Source organism: Haliaeetus albicilla, chromosome 19 (genome assembly GCF_947461875.1).
Source record: "Haliaeetus albicilla chromosome 19, bHalAlb1.1, whole genome shotgun sequence".
Taxonomy (NCBI): domain Eukaryota; kingdom Metazoa; phylum Chordata; class Aves; order Accipitriformes; family Accipitridae; genus Haliaeetus; species Haliaeetus albicilla.
Window position 1 is genome coordinate 728500 of NC_091501.1, and position 22319 is coordinate 750818.

Consider the following 22319-nt stretch of genomic DNA (forward strand, 5'->3'; position numbering starts at 1 on the left):
ATCATGGGGAAAGGGGCTTCAGGATTTTGCATCTTAAAAACAAAACAACTAAAAAATACCCTTGCTAAAAATGCTTTGAATCTGAAACTCTTGAGCTACCTAGCACCCACAGCCCTCCTGGTGGCATATCACTCTGAGGCCAAAGGGATAACATGTAATTTCGGTGGTTTTGAAAAGATTTCCTAGCAGTAAAGGTTCTCTCTGCCTGAAATGCAGCAAAGGTGGCATGCTGGTCTTACACCAAATCCTGGTTAGATAAAATAGCTTACTGGATGCAGTCGCTCTTTACTCTGCAGCAGGAGTCCAGTTCATTTTAGCACAGCAAGATAATGTGAAAAACTCTCCTTAATTCACAGAACTGGGTCTTATGATTGCACATAGCATTCAGTTACTGAAGTGGCATTCAACAGAGAACTAACATGTTTTCCAAAGCATCCTAATAATGAAATTAGTTTCTTTCTATAAAAAGAGCAATTGCTACTTGCAGCGGTAAGTCTTCACACTTACCTTCGCGCGCGCACACACACATAGAGCTACCTTTCAAAGGAACAAAGACTAATGTGCTCAGAGGCATGAGTTCAATGCTCCAGCACACAGCAAAGGGCAAAGCACATAGCAAACTTTTCTACAGGGGCAGAGTTAAGGTCACTTGTTTCCTAGCATGAGAAAAGCAACCCCGTAGCCCTCCTTCTGCTCCTCCTGGGTGCCTAGCCCTGAACACGGCTCTCCCTGGGTCCCTCCCAGCTCCCTTTGTTTTCATTTCCTCCACCTCAATGCCTTGGAGGACTATACGGGCTTAGAGCACAAACAGCCACCTACAACCTTAACTTCACTTTATCTGGACTGTTTTGGCTAGGAGCAGAGTTTCAGAAGCTTTGCCAAGCCCAGCTTTAAGAAAGCACAACTGGAGAGATCTGTGTACCTCGGCAGACCGTTTTAATTCCCAGACGTCTCTCACTGGGCCTGGACAAAAAGCCTTTCTGCAGGACAAACACTCCTGCTTCCCACCACCTTTTCCTCCTCCTAGTTACCAAAGCCAGGAGTGCGCAGAAGAGACACAAATGAAGACAGTGAACCTCTCAGCCTGGTCAGATACCTTACCGAAGCCAGAAAAATCAGAGAAGAGACATGTCTTTACCTGTTTCGATGTCATCTATCGAACCCAATCCATTGGAAGTGGTCTGCAAAGAGGGTGTAGAAAAGGGGAGAGAAAAATATCACCAGAAATTAATCTTTAAAAAGATATTCACACTTCACAGATGAGACTCTACTACTTCTAAATGCATCTGGCCCTTTCTTTTCCTTTATGGCCTCTTTCAGTGCAAGAGCAGTAAAACCAACGAACTTTAAGAGGCCATTAATTCAAAGAACCTATTCATTTTTACCTCCAGCAGTGGACAAACCCTGTTGCTGCAAAGGAGTATCAGCCCTGCACAATACCCAACCATGTGAGCAAATCTGTACATAGAATAGGGTTTTTCATGTGTGGATGAGAACGCTGTGTCCCAAGTCCCAAGACATCAATCGGTCAGCCCCATGCAGTGTGAGATCCGATTAGCCTGATCTTACACAACGTTCCTTTTCTTACTGCACATGTTTTGCAATCTAACAACCACAAACTTTTACAGCGAACTCAAAACAGGAAAAGGTTTCCGCCAAGACAACTGCTGACTTGGAGCTCCAGGCACGGAATAAAATGAGCCGGTATTTTACGGAAACATAAACACATACTTACGTATGTGTGCCTTCAGCTTAAGCTTAAAAAGGCACAAACAAAGCATTACTCTTGAGATACTGCATCTACTGCAATAGTTTTTGCAAGTTCTAGTTTTTGCACTATTTTCCTTTCTTGCAAAAGGAAAGATCTTCAAATGAAAAATTGGGCACAACTATTAAAGAAAACTGACTGGCTTTCCTAGACAGATGTGAAGGCAAGTCACTGAACGGTGGGAGGTAAACTAATTCTTTAGTATCCCATCTTGTTGTACAAAATGACAATTTTTACGTTTTATAGTTTGTTTGCTTTAAGGAGTAGTGTGAAGTACCAAATAGCCTGTAAAAACAGCAAGTGTTTGGGGTTTTTTTTGCCCACTGCTGGAACACGGAAATCAGCAATTTCTTCTGATTTAGCCTGGTATTTGTACAGCGTCCTGCCCAAGCTGGATCCCCCAGGTGACAGGACAATACAAAGAATGCATAAACTGTGTATGTACCTTCTCAGTACATTGCATGATTTAATTTTGTATGTTTCTTCATCAGTTGCACTTTCTGACTTTTACTTAGCATTGCCCTAACTATGTAAAAACTTGAAAACTAAAACTTACTTAAAATGCAAGAGAAAACAAACATTCACAATAACTAAGAAAAATAACCATCTTCAGTGATCCAATTACTGACATCAAAAACGTTGTCACTAGAAATATTTTCAAAGAAATTAATTTCCTTGGCAATATTCCTTAAAAGCTGAAAACACTAATTAATACATTTAAATCCTAAAAGACAGTTATAAATTTGCATGTAAATAAAACTGCAAAGCATTCTACTAGCACAGTCCATTAACAGTAACAACCACAGGATGCAAATCCTACCTGGTTTGACAAATTGATTGACGTGCCATTACTGAGTAGCGAGAATGTTTCCAATTCCTGCTGCAAGGAAGAGAGAGGTCTTAGAACAGAGACAGCCCATGAATGCTGGTAAACTAGGTAAAGCTGGGTTACAATACAGTTTCCTTCCAGGCACTGCCCATAAATAAAAAACGCCCCAAAAGGCATACTACTGTGACACAAGGGTACAGATTTCTGAACACTGAAAGGGCCATATATTTGTTCTGGACACCTCGGTGCAAAACATCCAACATCCAACACACAATCAGGAGACAAAAAACTTCCCCGAGGAACAGAAGTTTTTGTCTTTTCATTGAGAAATTACTACTTTGGGAAGGCATTACAGCACTGGAATGAAAGCTGGAAGTCAGCACAAGAGATAGCAAGGTGTTATCAAAATACTGATCACTAAATTTCAAATAATAAAAAGCATTTTGCAGTTTTTAATTTTTAGTTGTCTAACATACTGGTGGTTTAAGCCCATCAGAGCTGAGTAACATGACAGCAGCAAAAAGGTGGCAAGGCCAACACAGTGAGCAGCTACAAAAAGTATTTCTGCATAAAACTTCCCTTTCTTTGAGACAGAATCATTTTGGAGTGCTGAGAGCTGCTACAATGTCAAGCGTTTTTTTGGGGTATACCAATCACATGTGAGGTTGGTCATGGAGAGGAATAAGATGCTATGGCCAAATTTACCTCCAAAGCTTTCTGCAAACTGGATGCCCACCAATCACTTCACCGCATACTGCAGAGGTGCCCCTCTGGAGATGGAACATGCTGGCTGTTTAATACACCACTGTGCATGGGGCCAAGGATGCGAATGCAAAGCTAAGCCTCGACTACTAGCTAATGTTCCCTACTCCTGAAAATGCATCCTGGGATTTTATGTGACCAAGGCAGCTTTATCCAAGAGTGCTGGCAGTGGCCTAACGCCCTCTAGCTCCATCCCAGAGTACACACTTAAACACCAACAGTACTCCAGTTACAGCAGCACTTTCCTCTAGAGCCAGGTTATGGATCCAGCCACTGGCATCAATTAACTGGACCCACAACTCGCTTTCTGCTGCCTTCTTTCCTAGCATCTGACCAGATGTGTACCTGTTGTTCTCCCAAAGCTCAGACCTTTCCCCACCACAAAGAAGGTGTACGCCTAGATATGGGGCAGGAACCCTTAATGACCCATCGCACTACAAAACCAGCCATGCCTCCAATGCAGCAGAGGATCCCACCCTTCTCATCCCATAACAGGGAAAGGACTGTGATGCAAAACCTTTGGGATCAGGCCTCACGTCCCTCTCCTCCAAAACACACAGGCTCCCAGTGCATTGGAGACCTCTCCTGCAGCACCAGCCTGGCTCTGGCTGGCTTAGCTGGGGACTCGGGAAACATCCTGGCAGTAGACACAGCAGCAACGGGGTTAGAAATGGATCTAGGCAAAGCGAGTCAGAGGGTCAGGACAAGGAGGGTAGCCAGCCGCCTGCTAGACGGATTGCAGGGTAGTGTACGTGTGTCTGTAACTGCAGAGCAGCACCTACCACTTTTGCAAAAGTAAATCTGAAAGAGCCAAAGGATAGCCTCTAAGAAAAAAGAAGTCGTACCTGAGGTCTTTTGTATGCTTTTCGAACCCTCAGTCCCAGCTTCTGGGCAAGCTCCTGTCCCAGTTGTGTGACGCTTTCATCCTGGGGACAAAACCATCGGCAGGACACTTTCAGTTTTGCCTTTGTGGCACACACAACGAAATAAACAGGGATGCAGTTATCCTTACTGGACTGCACCAAGAAGCCTCACTTGTAGACAGCAGCCAGTGGACAATTGCCAGAGCAGCCCTAGGAGAGTCCATGCAGACCTGAGGGCTCTTGTCATTCAGTCCTGCTGAGATACTGGGGTTGCACCAGGAGCTCTCCCCTACACTGCCTCGATGCTGCAGAAAATCAGAATCAAATGTCTGCTTCCAAGAAAGCACCCACTCTCTGAAAGTGGGGTTCATGAATCCTGCTGGCAAGGTGGCTGGAGAGGCTGCCAAGGCTGGCTGCTGTGGGCTGACACAGCTTCCACAAGGTCCCCATGTCTGGTAAGGAGCCTGCATGCCTTCCCTCTCTGTCAGCTGCAGAGTTAATAATCAGTTTTGATATGCAGACAGTATTCACTAGCCTGTTTTGCTTGTCTGCTTGTTTTTAAAGCTGAAACCAAGTCTTAGTTTCCAACTTACTAGCTACAAGGCATTTTCACTGTCTCCAGCTCTCGTTAAACTGCCTTAGCTTCGTCAGGCAGATCCTTCTGCTTTCCCCGCTGCGTGCCATTTACCATCCTCCCTGCTCACTGCCCGTGCCCACTCCCACACCACCGTGGGCTTTAGACAAAGTTCTGGGCCATGCTCCATTCCCCTGCTCCTCCCTCCCCAGTTCTGCCTGGACTAACAACCTGCCACAACCTTCTTCATGTATCACCAGCAACTCTTTTCTTCTGCTTTCCTCTCTCCCTGTTTGCAAAAATACTGGAGTGCTTTAACAGTTTCTTCAAAGAAGAAAAAAATATCTGCCCAACCTATTGTGATATCCCTCCTTAATGTCACAACATCTCCTCCTTCATCTCCAGCCTTGAAGCTTGGTCTCTTCTCTCTACTTGCCATGCTGGTCTTTCCAACCTCCTTCTCCCTGCAAGTTCATCCCTTCCCTTTCAACCTCTCACTAGCCTCTGGTTCCTCCTGCCCACAGTATCAGTAACTTTTCCCTTCAATTTGGAGTGTCACTTTTTGACTGTACTTGCTCACCCACACCCTCAACATTGGTCTTGTCACCATCTTCTCTGAACTCACGTGAAGACAAATTCTATCTTGTCCATTTCTTCTTCTCTCCCCACCTGACACCCCTTCAGGATGTACCTGCTTCTCCTGAAACTGCCCCCACACCCTCCAGAGACCTCTTCTTGGTCAAATCTCATGGTCACTGCTCCTTCCTCACTCTCTTCTACCTCTCAGATCTTTCTAACACCAACCACGTTTTCATTGCTCTGTTTGCCTGTGGAGATTCTGCCTTTCCAAACACTCTCTCAGGTGTCTTCTGAAGTCTTGCTCCCTGGGGAAAACTCACCAGAAAGACCTCTGACATCGTTTCTTTTCATTGATCTCATACCCATACCTACCAGATTTACCCTGTCCAACTCCATGTGCCAATGTAACTCTGAGATGTCTTCCGAGATTCCTGGACAAGATCAACAATGTATTTCCCTCTAGACTGCCACCACTTCCCTTCCCAACAACACATAGTTAATTACTGTCCTTCTTGTCAGCAGACCTGAGTTGTGGGGGTGGGGGGTTATTTGCTCTTTGCCACCCACAAGTTCTTCCTTTAGCTTTCCCTTCCCTCAGCCAAATGCCACCCTCAGGTGCTTACTACCTCCCATCTAAACAAGGGGATGCTCAACAAGGGCATGCAACATGCTCTCCTCCAACACCCTAAAAACACCCCATGCCATGCCAAAAAAAGCATACCACAGAGAGGTATCAACTTCCCCATGCTGGGAACCTCTGCAAACTACCAGCACTGAGTATCTGCCTCCAGAAGCAAGTTAACTCTGCTAGACAGTGAGTCAACTGATCGGCAGATCCTTCATCATCGGAAGTTTTAATACATGCTCCGCTTTGACCACAACAAAGTTCTCAGCTGTTACAGCAATGCAAGCTGGAAGTACCCATGTGCTCCAGAGGCGTAATGGAAACAAGAGTGAGATGATGGATAGCATGACTTGCCTTTGATGCAGAGAAGGCTTATGATTCCTGTTAATCAGGTATGTTAATTTACAAGACTGAATTGTTTAGAATAGGGAATGCAGATCACTCGATATGGAGTTTGTAGGCTGAACTTTCCTGCCACAGAGAAGTTTGATAAAGTGTTTGTAGACCACAATGATTGTAATGATGATAATGGGAGATATGTAAATGTAACTGAATTTATTTTTTAACCATATAATTAAGTGGCTCAACTGCAATGTGAAATATAGCCAATTATGGCTTTATGTGAACACATATATTAGATAGGTTTGTTTATAAAAGGGTTTGTTTAAAAAACAGTTCTTTGGAACTCCCCTAACATGATACCTTTCATGTTTTGGTCACCCTGTTCTGCCAAGTCAAAGAAACTAGAATTTACAAGCTATACAAAAGGAATAACTAACCCCTAACAAGGCTTTCAAAGATTGCTTCTGTAACACTAATAATAAAGGAAAATTAACTTCTGCTGATGTAGATGCATTTTTCTTGTAATAGTATTACTGTGATGGATCAGAACCAAATTTAGCAAGGACAACCAGTGCTCACTAGAATCCATCTAATCACAGTCTGGTTTCCTATTCAGTATTTGGCCTAAAAGGACACTCAACAAAAGCAATGTCAGGAAAATATATAGGGCCTAGTATATGCAGATAGTCCCCTCTGAATGCAAAGATTTTCACACCTGTGAACATAAAAATAACTATGAAATATGATGTCAAGGACACCTTTGCATGTCCCTGAAGGAATAAAAAGCTTTATCAGCCTGTCTTAGCAATCAGTAAGTAAAACATGAGACATTTTTAACTAAAACAGGAAGAGTATACATATTTTCCTTCCAGTGCTCCAGTTCCCATTTGTCCCATGCTCCTAGTGACTCCCATTGGACGTATAAAACCAGCTAATTAAAACAATCTCATGGCTTTAGTTCACATTCTGTTAGGGTAGGGTTTTGCTCTTCACAAATAGGCCACCACACCTGCCCTCACTAACCAGTGTCTCTGGCTAGTACTATCTGTAGAGGGGGACTTGGACTGAAGAAACACAGGGGGTCAAACATCTTCAAATCAGAGAGACAGAATTTCTGCGCATAAGCATGTTTCCAGCAACAGCCAAGCTTCCCCTTCCACTATCTTCTAGCCTCACACTAAGCATATTAAGGAAGAGGAAGGTGGCGAGCCACAGAAATCAAGAAAAGTTGTATGTCAAAAACTTACATGTGGGAGGGACAGCAAGCATCGGCTATTGCACTCATATGCTTCTTTGTGTCTTCCAAGTTCATTTAAGGAGCGGGCTTTCCGGAAGAGTGCTCGGATGTTCTCCTTGTCAAGACTTAAAGCCTTCTCGCTGTCTTCCAGTGCCTTCTCATACAAGCCCTGCAAGGAAGAGACCACCTTGAGTCAGCTGAGGCACAGCAGACTAACCTCTCCTTCTGTGTGAATGCAAACATTTCATCTCTCAGCAGAACACAGAAATATAAAAGGCAGTTAAACATACATGTATCACCTCATACACAGACCAGCGTACAAACACGCAAGGCCTACAGTAACAGACCATTTTCTTAAGTCTTGCAAAATTCAAAACACTTGAAAATCAGTGAATGCCAGAATTAAGGCTGCTTGAGCAACCTTATCTTGCCTCCCCCTCTACCTTGGGCATGTTACATTTGACAGTCTTTAATTATGTGACTGCTTGCTAATTTTGTTCATGGGACTCAGCCTCATTATGAACAGGATGGACCTGCTCTGGGGTTGTGCCATAGAGTAAAGCTGTTGGATTCCTTAGGAAAATGGAAGCATGCAGCCTTTTAGAGCCTGAGTATTTCAGAATAATTTTCCATGTGTGTACTGAAAGTTCCGTCAAGACCCAAACCCTTCTCGCTGTCTTCCAGTGCCTCACTTGAGGAGGCAGGAGCCTCCAGAGCAATACTCAAACAGTATTCCAGCGAAATGCTCAGTCAGGACTGGAAGACACTGGATTGTACTAACTCCTCACCAACATGGACCAGAACTGCACTGTCAGTACCCTAGGCCTGGCCCCCTCTCCTTCACATCCTTCCTCTGGTCTTGCAAGACAACAGTGTGATCATGAGGAGATAACAGACTTTTCTGTGTGTCATCATCTCCTCCAGTGTTGGAACAGGGCGTGGACAAAACCAAGTGAAACCCCTCTTGACATCTTTTCCAACTGCATGGCACTGTGACCATGATGTCCTCCCTGGCCCCTGGGGATGACTTGGGAAGGAACTCACCATAGCAAAGTAGCAGGCAGCTCGGTTGACATGCAGCTTGCACAGGAGTTCCTTTGGGATGGTAACCTCGTCGGAGGCTGCGTAATCCGCCACGTTCAGCCCTTCTACATACTGTACCAGTGAAAGCTTGAAATCCTTCTCTCGAAACAAATCATTGCCCTCTGCAAACAGGTTTCTCACCAGCTTCTGCAAAAAGGCCTGGGCAGCAAGGAGAAAGCAAACAGACTGGATATTCAGAGGCACGAGGGGTTTCCCAATTTCCCATTCCCTTCCATATGTTTTAGCAAACTTCCCGCCCACCAAGACTTTCCTGCCTCCCCACTCTCCCATAAAACATCAATCGTTTGGTAGAAGAGAATAATCCAGTCAAATCTCCTTTCTTCTCGAACACTCAAGTGTCTTCTCCTTTCCCTGAAAGTTGTCACTGTCAGAACCTTAACACTTTAAGTTACAGACAAATTGTGGCAGACCATCCCACGCTCTCCACTTTTGGTATGTAAACTAATGGCTGTGCAACAGAACAAATCTTGCTAACCAGAGGGTTCCCAACTTCAGAAAACAAATTCTTCATTACCTCATAATCTTCTTGGCTTAGGGGTAAAGTGGACCTGAAAAAAAGAAGATAAGAGGCTCATGAAACAGGCATCCAGGCAAACAAGGGCTTTTGTCTGATAAAGAAATCATCTTTCTGGTCCTGTGTTGATGATCTCAGTGAGTTACTGAACATTTTATCACTTCAAAGGCAGCCGGGGCAAAGAGAACACAATTAGGGAGCATTACACTCAGCGATGGCCACAGTGGTGTCAAGAGATGGTCAGGTCCCAAAGGCATCTCAGACTGGAGGAATCTTATTCTCAGCTATTTTCTGCACATACACAATTCTCTGTAACATGCCTTCAGACAGCCACCTAAAAACACAACATCTTTAAGAAAGTCCCAGGAGAGATTGCCATGGAGAATACAAGCATATTTTAAGTGCACCTAGCTCTAATGAGAGGCACCACACTGGCACTCCAAGACCTCCTCAAGTCCTCTGTGAGACCAAAGAGAGAGTGATAAATGCAATCACTTTCCTCTGTATTAACTCAGCCACATGCCTCCACAACTACACCACAAAAGTAAGAAAACATTGCAGGTTCAGGAGGCCATTTAACTCAGCTGTCTTGGCTGCCAAGTCGTGCCACAAAACTGGCAGTGCTTGTGTGGATAACACCTACCCCACAACAGCACTGAGAGTTAGGAGAAAGGTTCTGTTCTTCAAATCAGACCATCCGAGTCATCCAGGCTTGGTTCACATGTATTTATTTTTTCTCTTCAAGGAGAAAACACTAGGCTCTAGAGAAATCCTTAGCACCTTTCCTAGCCCTCCCCACCTTTGAAATATAACACTGTATACATGATCTTATTGGTCAGAGCATAAACATTTTTTAGATTTCATCTAATCCAACCTAATCATCAGCTGCTCCTTAAAATTAACTACAGGAAATGTAGAAACATTTGTTCTGCTTATAAAATTGGAGTACCCCTCTTCCACATCAAAACAAGCCAACAAATGACACTGCCCCTGGTTCAGAGTTCAAGATACACTCCAGAAGCATGAACAACACCCTGTTATTTCTACATTATTTTCTTTCCAGGAATCTTGCACATTTTTATAAATGTTACCAAAATAAACCTCACAACTGCCTCTCTGAAACTGGGTTATCAGCCCCATTTAATCTCAGACTAGGGTCATGTCCTGGTTTCAGCTGGGATAGAGTTAATTTTCTTTCTAGTAGCTGGTATAGTGTTAAATCTTGGATTCAGCATGAGAAGAATGTTGATAACACACTGATGTTTTCAGTTGTTGCTAAGTAGTGTTTAGACTAAGTCAAGGATTTTTCAGCTTCTCAGGCCCAGCCAGCAAGAAGGCTGGAGGGGCACAAGAAGTTGGGAGGGGACATTGCCAGGACAACTGACCCAAACTGGCCAAAAGGGTATTCCATACCATGTGACATCATGCCCAGTATATAAACTGGGGGGAATTGGCCAGGGGGTGGATCGCTGCTCAGGAACTCACTGGGCATCGGTCAGTGAGTGGTAAGCAACTGCATTGTGCTTCACTTGTTTTGTATATTCCAATCCTTTTATTATTATTGTCATTTTATTATTGTTATTATTATCATTATTAGTTTCTTCCTTTCTGTTATATTAAACCGTTCTTATCTCAACCCACAAGTTTTACTTTTTTTTCCCCGATTCTTTCCCCCCATCTGACTGGATGTGGGGGGAGCGAGTGAGTGGCTGCGTGGTCCTTAGTTATCGCCTGGGGTTAAACCACAACAGGTGAAAATATCATTGCCATGCCACAGGGTATAAATAGGTAACATGGAAGATTTGGCTTTTTTTCCTATTGTAGATGCACAGATTTCAGCCATAACAACTGCAGGACTCAAAGCAGACCTTAAAAAAACCCAAACCAATCTGATTAGAATCTTGCTACTTCCTTACTCACCACAGGACCTGGACCTGAGTCCGAGGCCTTTGCTAACTCAAACACTGGAGGGAAAAAACACTACTTTACTTTATAAGGAAGTACTTGGACTTGTAACTACTACATAAGCAACTACTTCAAGCTCTAGAAGGCCACACGATATTCACAGAAGAATGACCTCGGGCACCTACCAGGTTGGCAACTGTAAAAGAGCCCAGGTCATCTATTTCTCATATAGGCACCATACGGGGTACCTGGCAAGTCATTTACTTTGCTTTCCCCACCTACAAAATAGAAACACTACTTCCCTTCCTAAGAAAGGTGGGATAACCTTGCTGAGAGAGCACTTTGAGATCTTCAGGCTGAAGATGAAGTAGAAGGTCCAAGTACTATTACCATTATGCTGACTATAAAGATCATCCCGGAACTGCAGCAGAGGGTAAGACCCAAGGAAATTAAAATGATAGAATTTCAAGTTTAGAGAGCTGGCAGGACAAGAAGCACCCTGAAGAATCACAGTGAAAATCGTCAGTACCAATATCGCTTTCCCATGCAGCAGACCCAAAGCAGTGAATAGGAAGAACTCAGTTCCTGCAATCCTCGATACGAAGACAACCACCTCCAAAGCCACAGGAAACAATGAGGTTGTCCACTTACTGAATGAACTGAAGTCCTTTCTCTATTTCTTGTTTTCTCTTCTGTCTCTCCATTATAGTTGCTGCACAGGAAGAAGAAAAAGAAAGAAAACATTGTGAGTCATTTTAGGTCTTGCTGGCAATTAAGCAGCACAGTATTTTGTGTGTGCCTGAATTTACTACTAACAAAATGTTCCAGACCAGATGCCCTGAACACCAAAGTCCGTGATTTATCCACACTGCAGATACAGAACGGCAAGGAGCTCACTACCAAGTATCTGCTTTTTCTCACATGCCACCGCCAGGATACATGAGCAAAGAGGAATTACTTCACTTTGAGCTCTCGAGCGAGGCTGCCAGTAAACAAAGCAATGGGAACCAACTGTTATCATGACTGCCTTCTAGGAAAGGAAAAAAAAAATTTTTATTTTTAAATCAACATTTCCCCCTACACTGGCAGTCATTTCAGGAATTTATGCTGAGACCCTCCCACGATAAGCAATTCTGACCACTATTTATCTGGGCTGGATTTAAACTGGTTTACTGCACAGCAGACAAAACAAGTAATCTATGTAAGGTAAATAGAGGCATATCACAGAGAGACATGAAGGAAGGAGATGGAATTGCTTGCCATGGTCCTCATAAAAGGACAGCGATGAATCTATGCAATTGGAATTTTGTGCTGAAAATCAGCAGGCAAGAGCAGCACAGACTTGGGAATGCTCCTCTGAAGAGGGAACAGGGCCCCATCCTGCAGTGTTTTAAATTGGGGTGGGCAGTGCCTGAGGAAGGCTCAAGAGAGAGTTATCCTCACTTAGCCAGGGACACAAATGGGCACAGTAACTTGTCTGGCTTTGATCAAATCCAGTCTGGGTCTCTGTGAGCACAGACAAATAAGTATGCTGGAGCCATTTTGGAGTAATGTCCCTTTTCTCAACAAAAATGGGCTTGAATCATACCATTAGATAGTTGAGCTTCATCCCCTGCAGTGTGGGAGCAAAGCTTAGAATGGCTCCTCCCTGACCTTTCCCCAAGGTACACAGGTCTGCCACACAAGAAAAGAATAAATGGCAGAAGGGATGGCACTTTGTGGCAAAACAGAGTTGCTGGGAAAGTGAATTTCCCAGCCTTGCCATCAACCAGCTGTGATCACAAACAATGCTCAGCTTTTGAGGAATGGTAACTTGGGGACAAAGGCAGCAAGCACAGAAACACTGAGATGAGATGGAGCTGAAGATGTTGTGCGTTCCAAGCCTGGGATTGCCTCTGAAGAGATCACAGGAAAAACAAAAGTAATTTCTCTAACTCTACAACAGCTTGGAGAGCATTATCTCACAGCTCCCTTTTACATTAAGACCATCCCTAAGGTATCTTACAGTATCTCTGGCATGTTCAGTCTGGAAAAGGGTGAAGGGACCTTTAAGGTATGTGAAAATCAATCCTGACAACTCGGCAAGCCCTTATTGATTGTGCTCTGTGCCATGCAAAATGTAGAAGAATTGATACCTGCCCTTTAACAAGAAGGAGAGTTGGGGGAAGGGGGAAAAGCAGGAACAAGAGAAAGACCAGAAATAAGTGGCAGCAGAAGAAAGCAAGAGCTTGCAAGTGACACTGTGCAGTTTGTAAGTCATCAGACATTAAATTTGAGAGCAATCGGGTCTGAGCACCAGGTAGAAGATTTTAAGCAGCTGCATTTGGAACGGGATGGGCAGTGCAGCAAGAAAGGGAAAGCCAACAGACAAGGTGAGTGATGATCAGCATCTCTACAAAGGCTTTTAACAGAAGCGACGGAGCAGGTAGACTTCAGCACAACACCAACAGAAGGCCTGGAATGATTTATAGATAGCCTGGATAATGAGCAATCAGGAAGAAAGAAGGAAATTTAACAAGGAGATTGTGAGGTTTATATGATCACCAACACCACAGGCAGAGAGGCTTGAGGGGTAGAATAAGAGACAGAGGCAATTCATTTGATACTTCTCCTTGTATGAAATTCTGGAAAGACAGAAGAAGTAAGAGAGAGAAAAAAGACAAGGTGAAAAGGAGCAGTAGGAACCATTTCCACATAGACAGCAGTGAAAGCCATGAAAGAGGACAGAGCAACCCTAGACCACTGCAGGAGAACTGCGAGGGCCATCAGAGACAAGGGTGGGGAAAGAGCCGCCATGGGAAATGACAAGAGATAAACACAAGAGATAAACTGGGGGACGGGGAGCAAAAGAGTCAAGTGGACCTTCACAATGGCTCATGGGGGAAACCACAGGGAGGAAGGAGGAATTTCTAGCTGTCTGGTCCCTGAGTGCACTAACAGGCTTGAAATGCCCCAAACCTTAGGGTCTCACCTTGGACCCTCACCTACGCACCCTCTGCCCATTCATGGTCCAGGAGCTCCATTTCAGCTCAAGTCCAGGCATACTGCCTTGTCTGAGCTATACTATAGGTGGACCTGTCCTCAGCCCTCTCTCCTGGAAAAACCTTGGACCTGCACTGTAGGCAGCTTGTCTCCAGTCCTGTCTCTAGCACCATCTCCTACTGCTGGACTCCTTGGGTGAACCCTAGACCCGATTCACCACCTCATCTTCTTTGGGACTGTCAATGGACCCCTGCTATCAGCAACTTGTTCTGCCTGCGCTGTTCAGATATGGTGGGACTGTACCCTAGTTAGCGAGGGCACTGCTGGCGGCCGTCATCATCGCCTTCGGCTCCTAGCTTGTCCTCCCTGGAGGAGCAGCCCTGCTCTTGCTGCTCCCTGACATGAGCCACACTGGAGAGAACAAAAGTCAGGGAAGTGAAGCGGCAGCCCACGGATCTGATAAAGAGGGAGATTATTGGGAACTGTGGGGAGAGCAGTTGACACTGGCTGGTCATCACAAAGTCAGTGGCTGCACTCCAAAAATGCTGTGGCACACCTTCACAATTATGTGTATCCACAAAACAGATCATCACCTTGAAAAGCTTCTGATACGCACAGAAGCTTCAACCTCTGCTTCTGAGCTCAGCTTTTAAAACACTACTGCAGGGAGCGAAGAGATCAGTACCTGCTTTCATGGCTACCCTGACCCCACTGCTAAAACATCCTACACAACAGGATGTGGGCATGTGTTACAAGGAGCACTGGTTACTCTTGCTCACCCACAGAGAAGGGCATTCAAACATTACCACCAAAAGCTGGAGTGGAGCCAAAGAACTACAGGGAAAGGCTCCAGAACATCTCCTTCCTAGAGCTACCCAACTCTTCTTGCATCCTAGAGCTCCCCTACTGTTTTTTCTCTCCTCACCACCATTGCCACTGCATCCAATATACGTATCTCCATCCTTGCTCCATGTGGATAGCTGACCAACCTACCACACCTCTGTAAGTCCCACAATGCCCAGCTACAGTTTTGATCCTTGCTACAAAACCCTCCTAAAAAAACCCCTCTGTGCCCTGCATGCTGTTTACTCTCTGCAATCCTGCCCTCATCTTCCACAGTGAACGTTCTCCAACCTAAGACCTTCCATTGCCTTCTTTAGACAAAAACCACAGGTCTGATCTCCACTCCAGACTGTTGCTCCTTGATACTGCCCCACATTCCTTTCTCCTTCCAAGTGGGTGACCAGCTTCTCCTGTTAAGCTCCGACACACCTTCAGGCTTATGTCACAAATCTGCACATAAGACTCATCTCCTCATGGCTACACCCACAAAATGCACACCACATGCTGCTGCCCTAACAACTTCTTTCACATCTCTCGGGAATAACCACCTTTCCCTTTCCATCAGACTCCACACCAGCACCCTCCCCTACGCGTGGCAGACCTCTCCCCTGTCCTGCCTGCCCCGCCACTGCTGGAGGCTACCATTTGGGCTCCTTTTGCTCCTCACGCCTCCTCCCCTGCCACGTCCCTGGCAAACTCGGTCACTTCTGTCTCCCCATGTCGTTGCAGCCTCTCCACGGTGTCCCATTTGACCCTCGGACCAAGCCGCACACTCGTTACGCTGGCAAACCCAACACACAGTGAGCCACCCATACATGCAATACTTCAGTTCTGCTGCACGCCATACCATGGCTGATGCATAATTAATTTTAAGCGCAGAGCCTGTTTAGCTTTTGTTTTCTCAGTCTTTCAAATATTTTTAGAAACGCAGTGGAAAACATTTCATGAAGCAGTGTGCCTAAGCATCCTCTTTTTTTTCGCCCACCACATCTGTCTGTCCAGACTTGTCTGCTCAAATCACCAGCAGAATTTGAATCTAGAGTATTTATATCTCCACTACAAAGCTCTTATCCTTCCAGTCCAGAGATGTTTATCCTCTTTGGTCCAACATCTAGAAAGGACTTTATTCATAGTTTGTCAATGAGTTACAAACTATTTGCCAGACAGAAATAAAATGCTGCAGACAGGCAAAATGGTTTTCTTGCCTTCAGAAGGAAGCATGAGCCAGTAAACAGAGTGACTCAATCACAAACTGGGTAGATACACTCTACGAGACACTATGAGATGAACAGAAAGACTTGAATTTACCTTATCAAGGACCTGGGTGTTATTCCCAACCCTGCCAGAGACGAATTTGGGCAAAGTTTTTCATACTATATTTCTGGGATGGCCATGAGTTCACACTTGACTGACTTCCAGGCTTTGACTGTAACATTTCAGCCAGAAATAAGTGCACCAAGATGCAAGTGGCAGGTTGTAGAGCTGAGAACGGAGCTCAGCCCCAGGCTGCATGCACTCTCCTCCAGGCAAAAGGCTCCAGGATGCACTAGTCTGTAAGATGGTCTTTCACTGGCCGCAGTATGGCCACCTCAGTGGTGCAGCAGGATGGGTAACCGGACTCACGTCAAGCAGAAGACGAGCCGCACAGCCCACTACAAACATGGGCCCCCGCTTGCTCCCGTGGCTGCCCTCTGCCATGCCCCCACTCCCTGGGTTTGAACGCTTCTCGCAGCCGACAGCTCCGGGAGTCCCCACCACCGTGCTGGGCCCACTGGGCCTGACAACCCCGTCCCTCCATGCACCCACCACCCCAAGGTACCTCCATGGCCGCTCTCCCACACCCCAGCACCCTGCCGGTCCTACTCCTGCCCCACAGCCACACCGGGACGGCCGTCATCAGGGCACCACCGGCTTCACCCAGCAACACCTCCAGTGAATACAGGGCGAGGTGGCGACAATCCCCTCACCCCCAGCCGAAAAGAAAAGCAGCGAACGCAAGTTGCCCGGGGAGGGGGACGGAGGTGGTGGTCAAAGCCTCAAGAGACCACCCCGGCCCCCATCACCCCATTTTCAGCTCCCTCCAGCCGTGTGCCCCACACGTAACACCCCCTGTACTGCAGGCCACCCCACGCGTAGCCCCTCCGTGCCCTGCAGGCCACCCCTCCTCCTGCCCCGGCCCACCAGGCCCAGCCCGCGGGGCACCGCAGTGCAGCCGAGGAGTGAGGAGGAGGAGGCGGCGGGGTGACGCTGCCCGTCCCTCGGCCACTTGCTCCTGGTTTCGTGCCCACCCAGCTGGCCCTCCCCTGCCTCGTTTTAAAAATTAAATCCCGGGTCTTCTTCCCAACACGGGTGGAGTGGGAGCCGCCGCTCGCCTCCTCCCCACCCCCAGCACTAGGCCGCCGATCCCCGGCCTTGCCTAGCCGCCGCCGCGGACAAAAGCGCCACCTCGGCCGGCCGGGACGGAGAGGGGCCGGCCGCGCCGCCCGCACCCCCCGCGGCCCGGCCGGGCGCCGGCACCCCGGCATCGCCCGCCGCCCCGGTCCTGCTGGGAGGGGTCTCCCGCGGCAGGAGATATCCAGGCTCCCCCGGGGAAAGGAAAACAAACCACAACATACTCTTCCTCCTTCCCCACCCCCCATCCGCTTAAATGAGAATCACACATCTCCAGGAGTCTGGGAGGCGGCTTTAAGATTAAAAAAAAAACCAAAACCTCCCCTGCCACCCGGAAACTGTCTAAAGCATTGAAGAATTGGGGGGGGGGGAGGAAAAGAAAATTTAAAAAAATCCCACAACCTTCTTATTTGATAAACTTTACAAGCCCCTACGGAAGGTGCATCTGGAAAGCTATTCCACAAGGGCTCCTCTGCTGCTTCATGGGGTTTATACCAAACAAGAGGGGGAAAACTGCAGCCTAAATACAGACCTGAACACAGCTCTCAAACCCACAAACCACAAACAGGCACAAACGCAATTAATACTAAGTTTTTCATACAAACCCAGGGGCTTTTCCCCTAGCTATCCACTTCTAGACTACTACCACATTTTTTCCAGGGGGTGGGATTAGGATCTCTGACAATTATTTTTTTGCAAACCCCACATTTTTGGCGGAAGAGGGGGTTAGCTTCAAAATCTCGCCCATATTATTTTTCACCACTTTTTTTTTTATTTGCAATTACACAACGTTTCATCCATGCAGTTACTATCTGAAACCTTTACTTTCTAATGAAGCAACATCCAGATTTTCTTGTTTCTCGAGTCCACCCCTTTCTACATACACAAACACACACACATACAGAAATGGTTTAAGACAAAAATAATCCCCCCCAAAATAATAATAAAGGACTCACCTCTCCTTGGGTTTTCCCTCCCACACTATGTATAAACTTTCCTTGATAAATGGTATTGTATTACTAGAGATATTATTAATGTATTATTACTAGAAGTAATAATAATAGTAAGTGCTATTTAATTATAGAAGGCAGCATTCTGCTTCTGGATCGGCTGCCCCTGCAGCTCCCTCCATGTGCCTTCTGATCTCTTTACTTTCATTTCCAGGTCTCGCTCGCTCGCTCGCTCTCAGCTGCACCAGCAAGAGAAAATGCCTCCCTGCATATCCTCTGGGCCCTAGAGGCTACCGCTTTCCATTACAAAAATTCACAGATCTTTCCCTTGTGGTTGGTTTTGAGATTCTTTAAGGTGAATTAGGCTTAAAAAAAAAGAAAAATAAAAATGAAAGGGCTTAAGCAGTCGAGGCTCTGTTCTTATTTTAATGCAACATTTTTCTTCCTGGTTGTCTTTGCTGATATATAAAATATACCCCAAAAGAAAGGAAAGCTGCCTCTGCAGAGCGATTGCATGCATGCGAAGCACAGCAATGAACTGAATTACGAGACACCCCCCCGCCATGGGATTATCATATACGTGAAGCAGAGACCCTTTTGCCCACCCATGTATGTTTGCTGGAAGGGGGCCAGAGCCATTGCTTATGGCAGAGCAATTATCTATTCTAGCCAGACCTTACTTACTCCACCCCGCACTGCTGAGGGGGTTCCCTGTAAATAAAATCTTCTGAAAACATCAATCTTTGGGTGGAAAAGAATATGCAGTCTGTGTGTATATAACATAATATTATTATATTATATACTGTTGTGTATTATACAATATACATACATATGTACATGCTTATATATCTGTTTTTATATTTATTTATACATGCATGAGTTTAGATACTTTTTTTTGGAACCAGATTTTTGGCTTGTTTTCACCCCAAATCCCTCAATATTCCCAGAAAGTAGACTGAATCTCCACAGCAGCCCATGCAGACAGAGCCCCAGGAACAGAGCCGCCAGTGCGAAGCGGGGGCCCGGCAGCACACGTTCTTCTGTCATAGGAAATGGTTGTGAAGACAGCAGTACGCAGACCGCCTTAGTCGGGGGGTTCATCCACCCCTGCCCAGCTGCACTACCATTAACTTCAAAGAACCCTCTGAAAAGAGTTTTATTCTCGGCTCCCCACCCAGCCGCCCTGGTAGGATAAGTTTTCCTCTCCCTAAAGGATTCTGTCTACCGTCAAATCATCATTTCCAGACTGACACTGGTTTAAATTATCACCTCTTTCCCAATGTAATCCGTGACATGTTTACTCCTCAGTGTCTCGCTTCTCTATTTACAGTGACCCAAAAAAAGAGTGTCACTTTGTGCTTTGCAGCTAAGCAACTCCGACAAGATTCAGAGGCAGGTAGAAGGTATCATCTGAAGTGTACTAAACTTGTTTAATATTTAAAACATGTTGATCAGAAAAGGAAAGACTTTATTATATTGAGTAGGATTGGCTTCTGGCAGCTCTGTCAACACAATAAACTGATAATTTATGAAATATAGGCTGTGAATTGTATAATGTACCATATGACACTGGAGAACACTGTCTTACGCTCTTCACAATATTTAATCACAATGCACTTTTTTTTAGATATTTATTATGATCCAAAGATTGCTGTTATTCATGGGTAAGACAATGTTTATTTTTATTATCTCTTCAGCAGATTTGTTACCTCTTATTTTTAGGCAATGACACCATGACAATGAGGAGAGTCTAACCAAGCTGGGCCTCTGCTGTAGAAGCCACTGGGCAAAATGTACATTAAATGACAATCCCTGTCGAGGGGTGGCTTTGGGCAGAAGAGAGGTGGAGCAGGCCTGGTGGGGGAAAGTAAACACGGGATACCTGACATGCCAGATCACGTTATGGCGCCATTAAGCATCAGATGAGTCACAGAGCCCAGGAGGCCTCCAGCCCTGCAGCACCTCTGAAAGGCAAGACATCACAGCTGGATGAGAAGAAAAGGGCTTAGGAAGAGCTGAGGAGGAAGAGGAACAAAACCAAAATCCACGCACAATCAAGAGTTGTACTGGAATAAGCACTATTTTTCAATTCAAGAACATTCATTTTCAAGACTGCTTTTCCCAACTGAATGTCATGTTATGCTTCCCTCCAACCCAATTTCCTTTGCCTGTAGGACTGAGAGGTGCCCTGCAAAGTCACGAGCCAGCATGTACTGCTCCTCTCATGAAGTAACAGCTTTCCTGAGTAGTTAACATGAAGATTTTCACAATTTGCAAGCATGGTTATCAAGGTCTTGTGTGCAGGTAGTCAGCAGAGTCAAAACGCCGCCAATCCCCGCTACAAACTCGTTACACTGTCATAAAAATTACTTTGATTTGTAAAGCTGTTCTTTCAGGGAGAATGAATCTATGGATCTAATGCCACAACACACCTTCATTCCAATACAGCTGCATCCGCAGTTAAAGACCTTATTCTCGCCCCTCTGGCCTAGGTAACTAGCCAATATTTGGGAGAACAACAGAGAAGGGAATCAGATGTGTTTGATATGATCCTGTTCACTGCTAAAGATTGTGAGGAACTAACAGCAAGCGCCAAACGCCTTGCTTATATTTTCCAAGTTCAAGCTCCTTCTTGAGATCACGCTGATTTATTCCCTCATCTGCTCTACATTTTCTGGCAGCTTTATGCTTCTCACATACAACCATAATCTAGTCAGTGCCTCAGCTTCTTAATTTTCTTCAGTTGCAAGAGAAACTCCTCTTATTATTTATGAGTTAAATTTTGCTCAACTTTTCCATCTGGTTGCTGTACCAGTTTATGGCTTTTATTCTTTCAGCTGCCATGCTCCATAAAGAAACTTAATTGCTTTTTGTACTCCCCCAGAAGGAAGGTGCTCTACCATGCCCTTCAGCCTCAATGCGGTCTCCCAGGTCACCCAGCATTGCCAATCCCTGGCATTCTTTTCTTGGGGTCCATATAAGCATTTGACATTGTTTCTTAAAACCACAGTTGGGAGAACTGTGAGAGAATGAAAAATCCCTCTTCTAATGTTTTGGGACCAGATGGTAAAATAAATCCAGCCTATTACCTGCCTCGATGCTGATCTCACCAGGTATCTGCGGCCCCATCTGAAACGGTGCCTCCGTCAGTGCCTGTAGGTTGCAACTCGGAGAGGAGGGATTGGGTCAAGAGGGCCTGTGCAAACACGCTGCAGTAGCAAGCAGGTTTACGCACAGCTTGCTTTGTCCCGTCAGAGGTACTTTTATTTCTATGCTCAGTAAGAACACCTCACACACTATGTACACATGAGGCTGTCAAGCAAACCAGCGTTTCTTGCATCCTTAAGTAGGAATGACTGCGCGCTCCCAGATGAAACACTTTCCTTAGCGGAAAGGTTCGACAGTAACACCTAAGCGCAAAGATGGGCTCCGCAGAGACATTATCTCAACGAGGCTTCACAGAAAAAGGCGCTCGTGTCTCATCCGTGGCTATCTGAGAGGCCTGCAGAGCAACCCCGAGGGCCCCCCGGCGACCCCTTCCCCGAACGCCTGTTGCGAGAGGGGCCCGGGCGCCGGCCGCAGACCCACTCAGCCCTCCCCGACGGCTGGCACGGCTGCCGCCCCTCGGAGCCTGCGCTCCGGAGAGGCGGGAGCGGCGGCGGTCGAGGGCAGGGACAAGGTTCCGGCGCCACAAGGCCTCACCCGTGCCACGGGACGCGGGTGGGAGAGGGAGAGAGGGAGAGAGGGAGAGGGAGAGAGGGCGAAAGGAGAAGGCGAAGGCCGCGGCCCCGGCCGCCACCTCACGGGGTGGCTCCGCGCGAAGCATGCCGGGTACTCCCCCCACACCGGACTACACGTCCCGGCGTGCCCCGCGGCTGCCGGCCCCGTAGCCCCGCCCACGCGCGGCGGAAGCCGGCCGGCTGCGGCACGCCGGCCGTCAGCACCCGCGGGGCGGGGCGGGGCGGGTCCCCTCGACGTCACGCCGCGCAGCCAATCCCGGAGGGGAGAGCAAAACTGCCGGCTTTCAAATCCTCCGCCTCCCCCGCCTGCC

General features: G+C 46.4%; 1 protein-coding gene across 7 annotated transcripts in view; it reads right to left on the reverse strand.

The window, feature by feature from the left end:
• Positions 1-18734, reverse strand: part of ZC3H7B (zinc finger CCCH-type containing 7B) — a 51755-nt gene extending 33021 nt beyond the window's left edge. For 2 of the 7 annotated variants that reach the window (XM_069807129.1, XM_069807125.1), the window contains exons 1-8: positions 18275-18733; positions 11754-11814; positions 9198-9231; positions 8624-8821; positions 7590-7748; positions 4205-4285; positions 2589-2645; positions 1139-1181 (exon numbers count right to left, since the gene is read on the reverse strand). In XM_069807129.1, coding sequence (XP_069663230.1) covers positions 1139-1181; positions 2589-2645; positions 4205-4285; positions 7590-7748; positions 8624-8821; positions 9198-9231; positions 11754-11806 — 625 coding nt within the window. In that variant the 5' untranslated portion in view covers positions 11807-11814; positions 18275-18733. Of the gene's footprint in view, positions 1-1138; positions 1182-2588; positions 2649-4204; positions 4286-7589; positions 7749-8623; positions 8822-9197; positions 9232-11753; positions 11815-17542; positions 17576-18274 lie in introns of those variants that run through there. The other 5 variants (XM_069807128.1, XM_069807127.1, XM_069807123.1 and 2 more) reach the window with 4 other exon arrangements.
• Positions 18735-22319: the final 3585 nt, after the last annotated feature.